Genomic DNA, 12,896 nt, shown 5'->3' on the forward strand with positions numbered 1-12,896 from the left:
GAGGTCATAGCCGACCCGTCGTCCTCTCTCCCCTGCACATCACTGCCCCTCTCCCCAATGATGACTATGAGCTCCATATCAGACACTTTAGTAACGTCCGATCCGTCCAAATCTGCGTTTTTGGAGTTCGGTGGACACAGCTACCCTGGACACCCTGGACATCAACAACCTTCGCCAGGCTTATCCCACAACCATTATCCGGTCCACGGACTGCACGCTGTCGGACCCTCGCAGCACGATGGGCCCTTCTCCTCCGGGGCTTCCTCTTACGGTCGCCCGCTGGGATACCCACCCTACCACAGTCCAGTGAGCGCGCATCACCCCGGTGCCTACCTGCCTTATCAGCACGGGGGTCACACCAGTCTCGGACACACCAGACTGGACGATGCGGGTAGGTTTACGCACAGAAATGAATAAATGTTTGCTCATTTCCTTGTTTCTACACTTTGGTCTTTAAATATGTTCGTGGGATTTTAGTTTAATTTATTTTTCAGTTTAAATGTGCTGAAAGATGCCATAAATAAATAAATCCGACAACAAGCTAAAATACATCATTAATAGTTCGATGTGTCATTTTTAATAGTAATACAGTCTGAAATTGATCACAGAGGACATTAAAAGAAAAAAACACGCAAAACTAATAAGGATAATCACAGCGGATGAACTCGGACCATTAAAATTATTGAAGTGGGTCTACAGAAACATGAAAATAAGCCGCAGCGGAACGCAATAATTGGATCCACACACAGGTCGGCCACAGCGTTGTGTTTAGCGTATTTTGGGGTTGGCCGGGAGATGTGTTTAAGGCCTGCGCAGACTGTGTGACTCTCCTGCACAGGCCCTGTGGTGTCCCGCGCTCCCCACCAAAACCCAAAGCCTCATCCTCATCCTCATCCTCATGCTCCTCCAAATATTAGCCGTCACGTTTCCCTCTGAGCAGACACCAAAGCCTGTGATCTGACTTATCACACTACCACAATAAACAGGATTAACTAAATACGAAATGGATTAAATGAAAATGTCATTTTAAACGAAAAAAGGTGTTTTATAGATTTGAGCTTTTTTTTTTCAAAGTGTAACAAAACTAAAATCCAACCCAAAGGAAAAAAAAACCGGATACATTTACTTCATATTCTTATTTATGTCTTTGCTTCATTGACAGTGGCGTGCAGTTATTTTGTGTAATATGACAGATTAAAGCTACGAAAAAATCAATAAACGCCAATAAAAATAAAATTCCACGTATGCTGAAAACGTCTCGTCAGAATTTGGCAGCAGGAGCTGTTAACAGATACGGGGACGATTACGACTGTTTCTTTTGTTTTAAATAATATCCCAGTGCAGATCACTTTTCTTTCACATTTTCACTTTTTTTAAAAGTGAAAATTTCTTAATTTCATATTTTTATTTTCATCATTATTATTTAAAGAATTTATTATTACATAAAAAATTGCGTTCATTTAAACTAAATCTTTACATAGGATTTTTTTTGTCTATACTGAAAATGTCCTTGCCTCACATGCAGTATTTACGGTTATTTCAGCATATATTCAGCTTAAAATCTGGTGGCTTATTTCACCAGTTTACAAAATATTGAGATGACAGGAACGCTGACAGAGACTCTCAGAGAGACAGAAAACAGCCGTCTTGTATTAGATACACATAAAAATACAGCAGAAAAGCTTAAAAATGAAAATAAAATTCTGAAAAAGTACCCACAAAGCAGTTTTATCCCATAATGTTTTTGCACCTGAATGTATGTTTTCTTAAAAAGAAAAAAAGTTCTCCATAAACACGACGCAGGTGAACATGACGCAGTACTTTCATCAGGTTTACTCGACTGGTTTTATAAATAAATTCTGCTTCTGTAAATGCATATCGACAGACGAACAGATGGATCAGCTCAAGGCCCATTTCACAATGCTTTACAGCAACTGTAGTTTATACATTTTTAAAGCAGATTTGGAATCAGTGGCAGAGAAAAGGATCAGTTACAAAAACACAAATAAATACGACAGATTTTCATTGGTGCTCACCCAAAATCAGTCTTCTTGGACCTTTGCTGTTGGAGTTTTACACCACGCTCTAACTCACCCAATACATACAAGTTAAACATCACTTTACACGTTAAATATGTTGTACAAATCTTGGTCTGTGAGGGACTCTGCAGGGCTTGTTGACATGGAGTTCTTTTTGGACACTTTGGTCACCTTTATGAAATGTCCAGTTTCTTGGAACAAGGGTCACACCTTAAAAACATACATATACTTTTTATTATATATGGATATGTGAGCCAGATTGAGCTAATAAGTGTTTTACACACTAGCACGTTTTCTTTCTAAAAGAAACCTTCCCCTGTCAGGTCGTTTCTAAGCACCCACTGTGTTTCTGTCCCCCGGTGTTGCTGCGCGTCAGCTCAGAGCGTAGCACAGATACAGAATCCAAGCATCTTGTGGGGCCTTGGCTTTTCTACAACTGTTCTTTCCTGCCACTGCAAGCTGTGAGCTCATGTCATAACAAAGATCAGAGGGGGTGTACGTACGCACAATATAGCTTTCCTGAAAAAAAATACACAAATACAAAAAACACAAAGAAAATCCATCTAAGCTGAGCTGCTTTTATGTCTGGATAACTGTAAGCCAACATGGTTTGAAAAGGACCACCACTCACTATCATTACCTTACAGTATTTAGCACATGTCATAGTTGTGATGCAAGCCGATCTTTAATCATTACATAATATCACTGGGTGAAAATGAGCTGCTGTGGGTTAATTTACTGTAGCTGTAGTAGTTTTAGCCAGTATCAGCGGGTTATTTTCCTCCAGTGTTACTTCAGGTTACTGGATTTTTCTAGCCATGAGTACTGGGTGAAGTTAATTACTGCTTGTGCGCTATATCCATTTTTAACAGCACCATCCAATTTTAGAGGGGAGCTTATTATTAATTGTTGTTAGTATTTTGAATCCAAAATCTTTGGATGGCAATTTTTTAATCAACACATGTAGAGATTTCTTTTGAATTGTAGATGTTGGGACAGTTTTCACAAAATACTTTTCAATGTTATTTATACTTTTTGTACAATTTCTAATATAATAAATGGTTAAAAAAGAATTTATGTCAAAAACATTGTAGTATAAACCACTTTTTTTGTCCAACATCAATTTTCAGTGTTCACACATGAATATTTTATATCTCGTAATCATTTAAATATTAAAATGATTTTCTACAGTCTTTTTGTGACATAGAAGAGCCCAGCTTGAATTCCCACTGTTAACATTTTTCTGAGCACCGTCCTTCTGTCCTCCCTTCTAACACAGAGCATGAGAAGCCCACAGCGGTGATAGAAAATGGAGAAGTGAGGCTCAATGGAAAAGGGAAAAAGATCAGGAAGCCTCGGACCATCTACTCTAGCCTGCAGCTACAGGCACTCAACCAGCGCTTCCAGCAAACCCAGTACCTCGCCCTGCCCGAGAGGGCCGACCTGGCTGCCAAACTGGGCCTCACGCAGACACAGGTAACGTTCGGTATGAGCTATTCACACATGGACAAAGCATGGACAATAAAGCAGTGTAGACAGTCCCTAAATTTGAGCATTCGTAACATGTTAGGCATTAAAATGTGAGCAGGATGGAATGACACTTTAAGAATATGCGTAAAGCGTTTTAGAAATATAATTAACCTGTCTAAGGTAAAAACATTATTGTCTATGATGTGAAGATTTGAAAACATTTCCAGTGTGAAGTGGCTCTAATAGAGGGTGTGAGTTGCCAACTTCACCCTATTTTCCAAAGTATGCATGACACAAAATTAGAGCTACTTCTTAACCGAGCTCAATCACACCTCTGATTGTTTTCTTTGTTCTCTGCTAAGCCCAAACAAGACGAGCGCTGGTACATTCATGCCGACTGATGCCAACATTCCTTCATCTGTAAATTAGACATTGATGTAGCCAAACATAAGTGCAATATGGCATAAACTCTGTCATGAAATCTTCAAATACATGAGACGGGAGAAAACATTTGAAAATGGAGAGCAGTGTGCTGGAAACCGTTTGCGCAGATTTGTCTCCACGTGTCACCAGAACAGGTTAAAAATTGGTTCACCGGGACTTTCTGCCTGTTTTGCATCTCTTTGAAATGTGTGTGCACACTCATACACATGTGGAGACACCGGCAAACGAATCCCAACAGCTGCTGTTTTGCCTGTGAAGCTGCATCGTGTTGTTGTGGCCTCTAGGTAAAAATGATTTAATTGGATATTTTAACATTTATTTATAATTCACATTTTTTATAAATGTCTATAAAGGTTGAACCACGTTAGCCAGCAGCAATCCAGCTTTTATCCAGTCAGCAACACTTCGATATTTGCTGTTCTGAATCTTTACGTTACAGATCAAATCCCCCGATCCTCAGTTTTATCATAGTGTTAGAAAAACAGGTAAATGTGTGAATGAAGGTGCATTTTCTTCAAAATACGAAATGTAGTAACTTACACATTTTGCAAAATACACAGACTGCTTTAGAAATAGGAGCCCTAATTATATATTCAATACAAAAATATTTTATGTACAGTTGGAATCCACAAAGAAACGTGAAGTTGGTTGTAATGATTTGTGTATACCTCCTTAGGCTGATTATTTCACCTAACATCATGCAGTGCTTTGAGTATTATGACTAGACCCCATGAAACTAATTGTGGGGAATGGAGCATGCTTGTGTAGTACAATGTGGAACACATTACTAATGATTAAAGGTAGATTTTGAAGTATTTATTTAACAAATACAAAAAATGTAGCACTATATACATTTGGCACTGACCATTTTAGGATCAAATATACTTTATTTTATTTATTTACTTTTTTTTTTGGGGGGGGGGGGGGGGGTAGATTCACATTTCTTTATAAGGCACATGTTTTTTGTGAGACTCAACTTTATGGGACAAGTGATTAAAAACAAAGTGTGACACCTGGTTGGTCTAGTTATGAGACATAATGAACATTTTTAAAACTTAACAGTGCAAATGACATAATCGTAACAGAACAAATGAAGAAAACACACTCATAGACCAGAGGGATGCTTTTCATTCCAACGTGTTTTCTTTGAATAAATCCTTTTTATTGATACTGAAAAACTGTTGTGTTTTTCATTGGGGGTCATCAGTGATAAATCACTATATCTGTGTAACTGACAAAGAAAAACAGTGGAACATGTTTTACTAACTGCTTTATTTCGTCAGTGTCTGTGTTTACTACTGGGCCTGCTTAAATTAGCAATGTGCTCATTTAAGCTCTCTGATTTGCTTTGTCGGGCAGTTTTCCTGATATTGTTCAACACAAAACTTCATTTCAGAGGTGCCAAGAAGTCATAAGGTAGTGACACTGGAAAATCAGATTGGCAGAAAAATCCAGATTACTGACAAATTTTATGTTGATATTTAGCTCCAGTGATCCGCTGCTGTGAGCTAGTGTAATACTGATTCAATGCAAGAGAAGGCTGTAAGAGGCATGGCTGTGTCGTCTCTTTTGTTGCACTTCTATTGTCAACTTAATGTAATTCATTCATCAACTTAAAATAAAGTAATGATAACTTTGTTTATAATTGCATATAATTGATACAATTAAAACTTAGTTTAACACTGTGACGTCCAAAAGCTTGTTAAACTGGTTGAACTAGTGATGTATTGTTTGAGTTAAGCTAGTGTTTTTGCCATCATGGTAGGATGTATTTACTACCAAATTCATCTACATTAAGCAAACTGACTTACCAAGAGGACAATCAGTCATTGTCTGTAGTTTCTTAAATATGATAAATAAGTTTGTTTATAAGTTGGTTTAGTCTTCAGCTATTTTCTAGTTAATGAAAACTGAAAAAGTGGAAGTTTCACATAAGCACAGCCAACAACAACCGAGTCTGACAGTGACATTATTAAACATTTTGTTTCTCTTGGGAGAACCAGTGCAGAGCTGGAAAACAGGAAGTATTCTCCCTGTGAGTAACTGGTACATGTAGACTGTAGACAAAGTGGCCAACTCTGTCAGTCAGCAGAGTCGCTGTTATTTATGGATAAGAGGAATCTATAACAACAAATTATAGCAGTGCCTTACTTCCATGGGCTTATGACACTTGTAGGCTTATAATGCTCTGTGTAGAATAATCACAGATACATTGCACCTGTCCAAAAGGTGAAGAATAAAGGTTTGAATAGACAGCAGGTGTCCGACTGGGGAAACATTAGATGACACCGTTTTGGAATATTTGAAATACGATCCATGCTCGCCTGCATGTGTGTGCACACTCAGCAACCATCAGCATTTGATGTCATCAGCTGAATTGTCCTAATCCCATATGAATTAACTGCAGCAGCTATGTTTACACTAGAAGTAAGAGATGATCCATTCATTTGTCTTCATCTTTTGTAGTGGTATAGTGGTTTTCTTTTTTTATTGTGGTCTGCTACAAGTCATACTCACATGTATGCTCATTGAGAAGCACCATTTTTTAACTCGCTCCATGTTCTTGGAGGTGTTTTGGATCAAAGGCAGTCAGTTTGTACGGATCATCACAGTATGATTCAGCTGACTGTGGAGTACAATGAGAGCACATGTGATGGTAGTTTGAGGAATGGCAGCACATTTGTATGTGGGATTGTGATGTTTAGCGTGTGGGAGTCTTCTTTCTGTGAGTTCCCATTTAGGAAACACGGCACAAAGTTACTGAAGTTACTTTTATTAGTATCACATACCATTTGTTACATTTGTTGCATTTCTGTAGGCTATTTCATGGGGCTGGGTACAAAATAACTCACTACTTTTTGCCCTTTTATCTGGATTTTTTAAATGTCCAGTTCCTGATGTGTAAATGTTTCCATTATAACACACTCAGAAATTCCACAATAGAACAAAAAAAGCAGCATTCGTTAAATACACCCTATGCAAAACGCCACATGTTGAAGATGATGGTGCCTTTTGTGAAATGTTCATATCCAGCTTACAGTTGATAGTAGAGTTGGTGTACACGGTACAGTTGATGTGGTGATGTGGTTGGGGAAAAATGTTGCACTAAGCGTTGTTGAATTTCAGCATCTTGTATACACAGCCCACTATTTTCAGGGATCAAAAGTATTTGGGCAAGACACTCATAAATAAAAAGGTTTACTGCCTCCAGCTTTGACACAGTCTTCCGCTTCTTTAATCAAGAGTTGCCTTGCCTGTACGTTTTAACCTTGATTTTTATTTTTCATCCAATTCTTGGTTCTATTAGCAAATTTAACTTTAATTTTTCGGTCCAACTAACCAGTAAATAGACAGATGGGAACAAATATATTAAACAAACCAAGAGATTAACTAGATTAGGTACAATGTTTTAACACTCTGAGGTCAAAGTCATCCTCAGTGTTAACCCTAACACAAGCCCTATATTTTGGAGGGAGGAAAAAAATGACTTTTCTGGAAAAGAGTGAAGAGCTTTTGCTGTGTCAGTTAGAATAATTGTCTTTGTTTCCCCTTGTACTTATATGTCAGATTATGTCATGCACAAACTATGATACACTGAAAAATTATCTGAATCAGGAACTGAGGATGAATATTGGCTCATATTAATAATGTATATTATTAATGTACAAGGTCATGTAGAACTAAAATCCTGTGATCCTTGAAATTTTATTATTTTCCTTCATTTTCTCTAATAAATACTTTCTATTTTGTTTACTTTCCACTCCTTTTTCTTGGTCAAATGATTTTGAAACATAAAAACCTCTGATGTTTTAGGCTAGGCTAACCAGTATTGCTGTAAATATAGAGAATTGCAGGTAAAATATGTGCAGTAATTTTATACAAAAAGCAACTTTTTATATTTTTAGACTTGTTTTCTCTCATCTGATATGACATAATTAATAGAAGACACAGAACAAGTCCTACTGAAACCCACAGTCAGCTGTATCTAGCCTGTGTGCTTATATGTATTGGTCGGCTGCGTCTGCTGTGCATTCTTCACGTACACGGGTGCACTTTTCTGATCACGGGCACACTCATGGAAAACATATGTAGTTTATGTGCATGCATACACCCACGGCCACATAAATGCACGTGCACACACACACTCACACACACTTGAAGATAGCGATCATGCCATTAGGCTGCCAGCCAGTGACTGACCACTTTCCATCGAAAAATAATGTTCCCAACACAGCTGAGAAATCGCACGTAGCACTGTTCTAATGTTTTTCCTCGAAACGTTCTCTATCTCTGTCCATCTCTCTCACACACACATACACGCCATCTATACAACTTCCAAATGGAAGACATCTGGGGAAAAAAAAACTTTTTTGACAAGGACTTTAGTATATGCAGACATTTAAGTTTGTTAATTTTCACACACACACACACACACACACACACACACACACACACACACACACTCTGTGTCCCTCAGTGGTCTTTTGCCTGCCTTTCAGCCACCGTCTTCCCTTAAAGTCAGAGTCATTAGCCACACACTCAGAAAACTGTCAGCTCCGTGTTGCTGCTGGAATATGAAACCAATAATTACAGATGAAATGCTCTCACTGAGGATGCTGTTGATTGACTCCTGGCCTCTTAAGCTACACTCCAATCCTTCAGGTTTTCATCCACAGAGTGTAATGCTGCAGGGGATTATTATATAGTATTCAATGCAGTGTGTGACTATCACTTTTTATATTAAGATTAATATTATATTAATTTAATAATTGAACTTTAATATGATTTAAAACCTTCCTAAAAGAATTCAAAGTGGATAATTTACAATTTAATTAGTTTTTATTTCTGAAAAGCAGCATTATCGCCTTTAATTTTCATATATTATATCGTATATTTATGGAGTCTCTATGCTTTTCACAGCTGGTGACTGACGTCAGTGGATATATTGGAACAATAGAGTTTAAATTAAATGTCAAATTTCACTCTGCATGATTTGTGGCTGTTTCAGTTCAAAAGCTGGGTGTGAAAGTTGGACCTTTTGGGATTATTGGGAAAGGGATAATTTTTTCCACATATTCCGAATCAATTACAGCACTCTGAAATTAGAATTTTTATAGATTAAAATATCTTCCATAAAACCACTTCACAACAGCCTTCATAAATACCCATAAACTCCCCGGGTAATAATTCCTAGGGCTGGAGAAGAAAACACTTTCAGGGCCAAGAGTGTTTTCTTTTCTTTTGCTCACTCTTTTATATTTCTTCTCCTTTGTTGCTAGCCAGAACTGTGCTATGGGCGCAGGTTTTTCCCCCTTTACAGCACAGTTAAAACCCATTTCAGACAAAAGTATCCTTCACTGGCTCTGTACAATTATTCATGATTCACTCGTTCCCGCTAAGCTGACAGGTTGCCCGACAGGCACATTTGCGTAATTTGATGCTCAATTTGCAAGCATGCTGGAAACAAAGAAAGGCCAATTATATTAACAACGTAATTAAATCATCTGTAACCACAGATAAATGACTGAAGTGATATTCATCTAAATACTTTGAGATATTTTAATTATATCATGTCTGTAGTCACATATTAATATTTTTGTATGAACCTGCTGGCTAATATACTCAGTTTCCATTGAGCCCGTCGTTCTATAAGATGCAGGCATTCCAATAAACACCTGTCACCTTTATGTGTCACACCAAGATAGTTTTTATAACCCTAAAGGAGCTGTATGCAGAGTAGTGTGGGTGTGACAGTGTGATTCAAGTACCTTATCATGTGCTGATGTTTTTAGCTGTAGGAGCTAACTATAGTTTCCCTGTAATATTACTCCAAGCTTACTCTCTGTTAGTACCGCATTGAAGTATAGGCACATCTTATGTGTGCTGCCTATTGTTGCCTGGTTTTATGTAATCTTACACTGCCTTATTGTTTTGCTTTGTTTTTGCCTGCCGCAGGTATCACGTTATCACTGCTAACACATCATTAGGTATCATTGCTAACATGTGCTAAACCTTTTAATGTTTCCAAAAACTAAAAACAAAAACAGTTGTGCAGAGACAAACTGCTTCCTTGCTGAGTTCAACTTAAAGGAAGCACCTAAACCTAAGCTAGCACCTAGATTTAAGGAGCCCAGAGCTAATGTTAATCTACTCATGCACATCACTTACCTTTGGTCATCACAGCTGTTAGTGCTCGATAGCAATGACTTTATAATGATTCAGTTATCAGGTCATCTATATCGAAATCTTTTCTTGTTGTCAGTAACTGTGGTGAAGGAGGGTTCACTCAGGCTTAAGGATGATCTGATTAGATTTTTGTGGCTGCAGGTAAAGGTTACTGTGATCCACTGTTAGCAACACATTGAGGGAATTCCTTCAAATTTGGCAAAAAAAAAAAAAACTCCATTTGAACTCAAGGAAAAACTGATTAGAGTTTTGTGGTTAATGACAAAATTATAGGAGAGATTGTGACAATACCCACCTTCATTTTTAGGGGATTGTACTAGTGATGGGATTTTCGGCTCTTTTTAGAGAACCGGCTCCTTCGGCTCGGCTCACTAAAAAGAGCCGGCTCTTTCGGCTCCCAACCGGCTCTTCAGGTTGTTTTGTTGCTTTAATTAATTTATTATTAACAACAATATAAAATTATGCACAACAGGAATTACTAATGTAAAAAAAGTAGTTTTATTTATATATGTTTATATATAATTATTTACGGTGGCACCTAGAGACAAAGCACGTACAAACTCCAAAACATATTTCTAGCGTTAACTGAACTTCCAAAACAGAGCTACCTAGATCACTTAAATTACACAATTGAAAGCATATGTGTATTGTTTGTGTATTTATACACAAGCACTCCTATATATTCAAATAATTTTAAAAAAATGTTCATTTACCTGTTACTACCACACACCAAATCCGATCGTTGGTACTTCCTGGCTTGTGTAGCCACTAGGTAACAAAAGCTCAACACTGCGCCTAGCATTCTGGAGCACTTCTGTTGTGTTTTGTACATGTTTGGGAGTTTGTATGTGCTTCGGAGTTTGTACGTGCTTTGTTGTTTGTACGTACTATAGAGTTTTTACGTGTTTTGGAGTTTTTACGTGCTTCGGGGTTTGTATGTGCTTTTTTGTTTGTACATGTTTTGGAGTTTGTATGTGCTTCGGAGATTGTACGTGCTTTGTTGTTTGTACGTGCTATAGAGTTTTTACGTGTTTTGGAGTTTGTATGTGCTTTGTCTCCAGGGGCCACCGTAAATATACTTTTATTTATTCACTCCACATAAAATGTAATAAATAAATCATATAATACAAAAACCAACTATTTACATTTCAACTTTTAACTATTTAAATTTTCAGCTTTTTCCTTTCAAACAAATTTAAAGTGAACACAAAACAATATTTTAAATATAAATATAAATATGAAAACAAAAAGAAGATGCACATTCTCTGTCATATGGGCCTGCATGAATAAACTTTCTGAATCTTTTATCATCTGCAACTGAAAATAGTTGTGGAAGATTACAATACCTTTCTAGTGTGACGTTGTGGCCCCTGGCTCTCTTTCCCTCCCGCTCTGTTCCTGTGCTACTGCGAGTGTAACTACCGCCCCTCCCCCCTCTTCCCAACGCAAAGCACAAGGCTCACGTGCGGAGTGAAGCGGAAAAAAGTGCGAGAGAGAGAGAGGGTGAGAGAAAGAAAAAAAAAAACCCCACGGCTCGCGATAAGGAGCCGGCTCGCATCGTTCACTTCAAAGAGTCGGCTCTAAGATCCGTTTCGTTCGCGAACGACACATCACTAGATTGTACAGTTCCTTTGGGCTGCTGGGTTGACGATGCTAATAAAGCACATATTATATGTGCCTTGATAAAGACAGTTGTAAACTCCAACTTGACTTGTTGGTAGTAGTATACAACCACAAGGGTGCAATGAGAGTTTAACCTGATTTGATTTTAGTTGTGAACAAAGTGTTTTTAGATTTATATTTATGGTTAAAGACTCACCCACTGTTGTGTTGGTTACTGATTTTTTAAAAACTCAAGGAAGAAAAAAAAGAGGACAAAATAAGAACAGGGTGCTGCATAATTCTTTTAAATAAAACTATTTACTGAGCCCATGACCTTAAAATAAAACAGTCACTTCATGATAGTTTTGGTCTTTATCTTGTAATAAATCACTAAATCCAATCACAATGTTTCCTGTATGACTCTTAACTCTTGTACTTTTTCTTTTTCTAGGTGAAAATATGGTTCCAAAATAAACGATCTAAATACAAGAAGATCATGAAGAACGGGCCCTGTGGACCCGAGGGAGAACACCTTGCCCCTCCACCACCAGCCTCCTCCTCTCCGTGTTCTTTGTGGGATATCAGCATGGCTGCCAAAGGTGCACCGGTGCACTCAGGAGGATATGTGAACAATTTTGGACACTGGTATCCCGGACACCAGCAGGAACCCATGCCAAGAACTCAGATGATGTGACAGACGGGGAGATGCGACGCTTCCGGGACAAATTGCGGAATTATTCCGGCAGGCTGAACTGAAGCTCTAAGAGACAAGGACATTTTTTAGAGTCTGAGCCACTCTGGAGGCAAAAATATAAGCAGCAGCCATGCAATAAAACTAAAGTGGACAGATATAGGGGAAACTGCTAAAATAGCTGTAAAATACACAATATTATAACAGAAAGAAATACTACAATCAGTACAATTTTCAGATGAGTTGAATTTACTATTAGCTGTTAGCGGTGTGTTGATGATGTCTGATAAACCTTGGAATAAGGGATCGACAAAGTGGCTCAGGTCTCATTTGTAAAATATAACTAGCAAGATATGAATATTGATAAACTTCTCCGAGACTCAGCTATGAGGAGTGAATCATCAGATCTACCAGGCTGAGCAGTAAGTGTTCGGTACTTACACAAAGCCATAGCACTGTGTATA

General features: G+C 37.9%; 1 protein-coding gene across 1 annotated transcript; it reads left to right on the forward strand.

Moving 5' to 3' along the window:
• Nucleotides 1–57: 57 nt before the first annotated feature.
• Nucleotides 58–12,435, forward strand: LOC134625246 (homeobox protein Dlx4a-like). Its single transcript, XM_063470451.1, has 3 exons — nt 58–391; nt 3,319–3,515; nt 12,193–12,435. The coding sequence occupies exons 1-3, from the start codon at nt 58–60 to the stop codon at nt 12,433–12,435; spliced, it is 774 nt and encodes a 257-aa protein (XP_063326521.1).
• The last annotated feature ends 461 nt before the right edge of the window (nt 12,436–12,896 follow it).

This window comes from Pelmatolapia mariae, linkage group LG4 (assembly GCF_036321145.2).
Source record: "Pelmatolapia mariae isolate MD_Pm_ZW linkage group LG4, Pm_UMD_F_2, whole genome shotgun sequence".
NCBI lineage: Eukaryota > Metazoa > Chordata > Actinopteri > Cichliformes > Cichlidae > Pelmatolapia > Pelmatolapia mariae.